This window comes from Lolium rigidum, chromosome 4, assembly GCF_022539505.1.
Source record: "Lolium rigidum isolate FL_2022 chromosome 4, APGP_CSIRO_Lrig_0.1, whole genome shotgun sequence".
NCBI classification, from domain to species: domain Eukaryota; kingdom Viridiplantae; phylum Streptophyta; class Magnoliopsida; order Poales; family Poaceae; genus Lolium; species Lolium rigidum.
In genome coordinates this window covers 249,563,314-249,569,777 of record NC_061511.1, presented here as the reverse complement: position 1 = coordinate 249,569,777, position 6,464 = coordinate 249,563,314, and the positions used below count along the sequence as shown (strand labels likewise).

The following is a 6,464-nucleotide window of genomic DNA, read 5'->3' as shown; positions in this document are numbered from 1 at the left end:
CGGCAAAGGGGGTTATTTGCACGGCAAAGGCGTTGCGCGTGCTGGCTCGCGACGGCAAGCACCGCACGGCAAAGCCTAGCCCGGCAACGTCGTCGTTGCCGTGTGCATCACCAAAATTGCACGGCAAAGACTTTGCCGTGTGTCCCTACCTTTGCCGTGAGCCAAGACCCTCTGCCGTGCAGCGTCTCATTGCCGTGCGCTGACCGTCCTTTGCCGTGCGGCCTCTCATTGCCGTGCGCCACGCCTGTATCGTGGCTGAACTACAGTTCTTTGCCGAGTGTTATCACGGCAGCACACGGCAAAGTTTTGTGGCTAGACAAAAAAAAATGGCCGAGCTTGCGGCCAGGATAGAGGGGTTGTCACTGCCAGAGGAGGCGCACCGCCGCGAGGTAGGGAGGGGGACGCGGCAAGTGAGAGAGGGTGGGGTTCTACGGGCGGCGCACGGTCAAGGTGGGGGTTGGCCACGGCGTGCGGTCGAGGTAGGACCGACGGCGACGGCGACGAACAGGAAGTCCTCGGACCGGCCAGCGTCGTGGAAGTCCTCGGGTCGGCACAGCCGTGACGGGAGGGGACGTGGTGAAGGCGGTTGTCCTGCTAGGTGCGACGCAGACGAGGAGCTGCAGCGTGGACCGGACCCCTGCGCGCGCCGATGAGGAAGAGCTGCAGCGAGGAGCGGCGGCGCAGAACGGAGCGGAGAAGAGACGTGCTCGTGGCCGAGCTGAGGCGTGGAGCGGCGGCGCGGAACGGAGCGGAGAGGAGACGTGCTCCTGGTCGAGCTGAGACGTGGAGCGGCGGCGCGGGACGAGGCGTGCAGCTGCAGCAAGCTTGGAGGCTGCGGACGCACGCGAGGAAGAGATGCAGCTCTGTATCGTGGGAGAGGATAAGGCTGGTGAGGAGGAGAGGATAAGGATTGGTGGAGATTATTTTTTTAATCTAGTTGGTTGGCAGGGAATACATGGAATGCTGAACGTCCGATTTTAGATGATCCAACGGTTACCAGTAGTGATCCGAGTAGTGATCCGTGGGATGCAGGCTCAGACCAATCAAAACAAAGGATCTTTGCCGTGTGCCAGCTCTCTTTGCCGTGCGCCAATGCACGGCAAAGACTCTTTGCCGTGCGCTAATGCACGGCAAACCTTTATTTCTTTTAATATTCACCATTTCATTTGTAACCAACATTTAGTTTTATTTCAAACTTATATTAAACCTATTTTCAACAATTGTATTATTCAATAATGTCTTCATCATGCTTTTTAAAAAACTATAGGAGGTGGAGCCTCGATCGGATAATCTCGTGTGCCGCGGTCGGGGACTTAGAGCATCTCCAGCCGCGAGAGGGAAGGCGCCGCCAACGGCTTTGGCCGGCAATCCCTCCACATCACCGAGGAGCGCGCCCTATGGGACGCGCGCTACCCCGTCCCGTCGGGCATGCGCTTCTGGGACCACCTCATGACGGAGGAGAGGAACGACCCCTAGTGGTTGCCGGACAATGACGACGCCTGGATGGCGTTCTTCGTCCGGCAGCGCGCCCGGGAGGACGCTGGCGTGGGTCCTCCGAGACATCGACACCTACGCTTGGCGGCGTCGCGCGGGCAGCGGCGGCAAGGGCGCCGCGCCGATCCTCGTCGTTGTCAAGCTCCTCCTCCTCTCGCGGGTCCTCGGCGCGTAGGTCGTCGTCGAGGTACTCGCCTTACACCACACCGTCGCCAAGGTTCTTGGCAACGGTGAAGGACGAGCCGGAGGAGTTCCCTGGGCTGCGCCACCACCGAAGTAGAAGGCGGCGGCCTCCGTCGTCAAGGCGGAGGATGACCCAGACGAGTTCCCTGGGCTGCGCCAAGCCCAGATGGAGTCCTTCGTGGCGTCGGACACCTTCGCCAAAACGTGGAGCGCAGCGGACTACCGCATTGATGGAACCTCGCCCGGACAAATCTAGGGGGTAAACCCGCCGGGACACACGTATCGCCGTTTCGGGGGATGGCCGCTGGAGCACCGGAATCCCACCAGATACTGCTCGTGGACCTAGGATATGTGTAAAAGTGTGGTGGAAGTTGTGATTCACCAAATGGTGCAGGACATAGCTTCCCGGTGTGACCTTCCTCACATTCGGGGGATAACACTAAGCAGATTCCTCGACCGCGGTTTGCTCCGAAATACTGATATATATGTCGGGGGTGAAGATGTAGAGTACTTGTCGTATTGTAATAGTGTGGGTATACTCATTGTCTTAAGTAACACTAGCTAAAAACTAAAACGAATTTAAAGAGAAAATATAAGTATTAAAATATATACAAAAGAAAGTTAAAAAGATGAAAATTCCATATTACACACGGCAAAGGCCAAAAATGCACGGCAAAGGCTTTATTTGCCGTGCATGGTGACCTTGCTCACGGCAAAGGGAACTACACGGCAATTCGGCGTGGCTTTGCCGTGCATTACGTCTTTGCCGTGCGCCTCTTTCACTCTTTGCCGTGAAACTATTCTTTGCCGTGCGCTTTTCTATCGTTTGCCGTGTTGTGTGTCTTTGCCGTGCGCTTTGTCTATTCTTTGCCGTGTGCATGTGCTTTGCCGTGCGTTTTTCGTGTGGTCGCACGGCAAAGGCGACTTTGCCGTGCGGCGACACACGGCAAAGAAAAGGTTGACGGCAACGCCGATTTTTCCCGTAGTGGGGGCGGCCTATGTGGAATCTGGATGCCCGAGAGCTAGCTCTCTTTCTATATAAACACGCGTGTACGCCAGTCGACTTCAACCCGAAAGAGATCAAGCCTCGAGAGCAATGGCCGGGAAAATGGATCAGACGATGATCATCGTGTCCGGGATCGTGGGTTCTCTAGGGGTACTGAGCGCCATTCTGGGGTTCTCCGCCGAGGGCACAAAGCTTACTGTAAGCTATCATCCACTCTATGGATATCCCTTCGTACTGACGTAGTACATATATGTGTCTACTCTTTGTTGAACTGTGGTATACACTATACAGCTACAGATCTTGGAGTTGTGCTTTCGTAGAGTGTGCCTGTCGGCCTATGCGTTGTGTTTGTGTGTTCTTACTCGGAGTTGATGTGCGATCTTGCAGGGTTTGGACTTGGTGTCGGCCTATGGGGTGTGCTTTTATCCTCAGAATCCGGCCCTGGCGCTTGGGGTCTGCGCGGCCATCTTCCTGATAATTGCCCAAGTCGTCTTCGCCGTCGGCGGCGGCTGCTGTGGCTGCTGCAAGTCCCGCGCCATGCCCTCCGAGACCAGCCGGATCATCGGCCTCGTCTGCGCCATCGTCTCATGGTAAGTGTTCGACAGAATGAGCAAACTCTAGCTGGAGGCACGCACGCATGCATGCATGGCGTGGCCGGACAAACAGGTACTGACTGACTGCTAAGGCTGGAATACCGTAGCGGGATTTTTATTTTCTTAGTTTCCTTTTTCTTTTTTTTTGGCTGTGTGCATCCGTACTGCCATTAGGGTATTGCGTTGTTGCAGAGGCTGGGTGTAATTGGTATCTCTCGATATTAATATATTCCCTTTATCGAAAAAAAACAGGTACTGACTAAAACGTGCAGGATCTCGGCGGTGATCGCGTTCGCGCTGTTCGTTCGGGGCGCGGCGTCGAACGCAACCGGGGCGCGGGACGCGACGATACTCGGGCAGTGCTACGTCCTCAAGGAGGGCATCTTCGCCGGCGCAGCGGTGCTCACGCTCGCCGCCACGGCCCTCGCGCTCACCTCCTACATCCTGCTCCGCAGGCAGCCGGACGCTGCCGCCGCCGGGCCGAAGGCACAGCTTCCAGTGAGCGCGGCCGGGATCTCGATGGGGCAGCCGCAGTTCCCGCAGCAGTCTCCTCCCCAGGGGTACGGACAGGCGCCACCGCCGAACTACCCGCAGTACTCACCGCCGGCCCAGGGTACGTACGGGCAGGCGCCCAACGGACAGTTCCCTCCTCCTGCACAAGGCTATGGAGGACACTCGCCGAACCAGCAGTTCCCTCCTCCTGCTCAGGTCTACGGAGGACACGCGCTAAACCAACAGTTCCCTTCGCCTCCTCCTGCTCAAGGCTATGGAGCGCACGCGCCAAACCAGCAGTACCCTCCACCTGCTCATGGCTACGCGCCGAACCAGCAGTACCCTCCTTCTTCTCCTCCTCCTACTCATGGCTATGCACCGGCGCACGAGCCGAACCAGCAGGCCCCGCCTCCTCAAGGGTATGAGCAGGTGCAGGAAGGACCCGAGGTCGCTGCTGAAGTCGCCGAGGGTGAGACTGATGGCGGTGCCTGGACATCGGAGCCTGTGTAGGTGATGCTGGGGCCACACAGGAGGCTTTCGTGGCGGATGAGAAACTTGTGCGAAGCCTGGGCAAAATACAAGTTAAAGTTGCTTAATTTTTTATATTTTTTCTTTAAACCTTGTCAAAACTCAAAAACCACTTGAAGTATAGTGTGACATGTTTAAATACATTGCTATCTTTTTTCATAAGTTCAGATTTTAAATTGAATCGGCTAGCACATCAGCTCAATTTGGTACTAGTGAAAAATGCGAGCTTCGCCTCGCCGTCTGCATGGCATCTTTCCACATCGTTGATGTGCTTGCAAAGTTAATTCACATATGTTCTCCAAGTATTTTTCACCTTTGCAGAGTAAAAAGAGTCACATTTTATTACTATGAACTCTTCCTACCCAGATTTTTGGTACCACATTAAATCGTGGCATCCATGATCCCCAAGCTAAGACAAACAAAAACTTAAATTGGTCAAAACACCAATTGATTCATAACAAAATTGTATAAGTTCTCTAGCATTAGAGACCATACCAAAGAGTAAATGTTAGCATTATAGACTATAGTCATCCATGCGCAGTTTAAAACCACTTGCTACAGGAAAGTTACATATAACAATGCAATTTCCGAACAATCTTATTTAGATTTCACACGTGCTCTACAGACTCTTCTAGTCTACAATGTCCAAGCTCCAGCCACTTGAAGAGTTCTCGACTCCATGTGCTGATAATCTCAATGGACTTGATCATGTCAAAATTTGAGGTTTTCCTCCTCCTCGCCTCCAAAGTAGTTTGTGGCATCAAGACTTGATTGGCAGTCCAAAACATTTATGCACTGCATTAGTTGCTCTTTCTTCAGGACAGGGCGTGATCTGTACTGGATCATTCAATCACCTGCACACCAAGTCAATTAATTTTGCCAAAATGGAAGTCATTCTAAGTTCCGAAATTTTCAACGCCGTAACAGTACTAACCATATTTACACGATTTTTTGTTTTTACCTAACCACGGTAGTTCAATAACAGTAGCAGAATAATTATCCACATGTATTATGCCAAGTTATCTTTAGTCAAAGTTCTATTATGCTGACACAGCCAAAGAAAAAATAAACTCAAGGTGGTATGCTGAACTTCCAAACATATTGAAGATGCACAGGAAAGAGGATACCATCACTTGACAGTGTATCTATTCTTGTTTTCAGAACACAGACCCTTTTATTTATGTTGTTAGAATCCTAACAAATAAATTATGCTTGACTCTTTGCGTACCAGGGCTAACTAAACATCCTGGCTCAACAAGCTCCAGAGATGATTTTGCAAACACAAGCCAAGATCTGTTCGACAAATCACATAAATCCAGATGTATGAGATCCTACTTATCCCATGCTCCCTAAAATAACGCTGTCTAGTAGTTGTTGGCTAAGACAACAAAACATGAACAGAGGAAAAATTCTTTTGTAGTACTCGTCCAGATTCTTAAATCCATAAGAAACTGACCATACACCTTTATATTACTCCAATAATGCCCCAATAAAATACTTTCAAATTATTGTTTCTGACCTAACTTGACTTGCGTAGACCATCAAATGTAATGGAGATCTCATCCAACAATCTCAGACCATGCATACAGCTGAAACACAAAGAAAAAGCTTTAACTCTGAGGCATATATATGCAGCGTAAATGATCTCATTGCATATGTTTTGATAAATGTTAAGAATAGAGGATGCATAGAAATAGATCTGAAGCATGCTAACTAAGAAGTGATTTTGTTTGAACACTACTTCATTGGTACAGCGGTCTTTTCCACAAACCACAACAAATATCTGCATGAGTTAAGACACATGTATCTCTATATCGATCAAGTGCACAATCTCAGCAAAGTAACAAAACTAATTCTGCGATGAAAACCAAATACGGAGTATGTACCTAAATGTCATTATGACTCTTCAAATCTATACTTGATCTGTCCTTGCATGGTAATCCTACTTACCTGAATATAAACCAATAACCCAAAATGGCAAAGCCAAGACCCATGAGATATCAGTGAAATTTGATCCCACGAGCAACTGCAATATCAGGAAAAAAATATCACTATAGATAGAATAGGTAATTTAAGAACTGAGATGGCAATAATAAGAATGGATTTCTAGAACATAAGTCTAAATTATCATTTGCTTTACAAACCAATTATTCTTTAGAGCAAAGCAT

The 6,464-nt window shown here is 50.3% G+C and overlaps 1 protein-coding gene across 1 annotated transcript; it reads left to right on the top strand.

Annotated features, from left to right (window-relative positions):
* The first annotated feature begins 2,773 nt into the window (after positions 1-2,773).
* On the top strand, positions 2,774-4,278 carry LOC124648573 (basic salivary proline-rich protein 3-like). Its single transcript, XM_047188308.1, has 4 exons — positions 2,774-2,881; positions 3,071-3,273; positions 3,549-4,047; positions 4,168-4,278. Exons 1-4 carry the CDS (start codon positions 2,774-2,776, stop codon positions 4,276-4,278), a joined length of 921 nt encoding a protein of 306 aa, XP_047044264.1.
* Positions 4,279-6,464: the final 2,186 nt, after the last annotated feature.

Coding starts and splice junctions, on each gene's coding strand:
- LOC124648573 (XM_047188308.1), top strand. CDS start 2,774: ATGGCCGGGAAAATGGATCAGACGATGATCATCGTGTCCGGGATCGTG. Junction 2,882..3,070: donor CCGAGGGCACAAAGCTTACT/GTAAGCTATCAT, acceptor GCGATCTTGCAG/GGTTTGGACTTGGTGTCGGC. Junction 3,274..3,548: donor GTCTGCGCCATCGTCTCATG/GTAAGTGTTCGA, acceptor TAAAACGTGCAG/GATCTCGGCGGTGATCGCGT.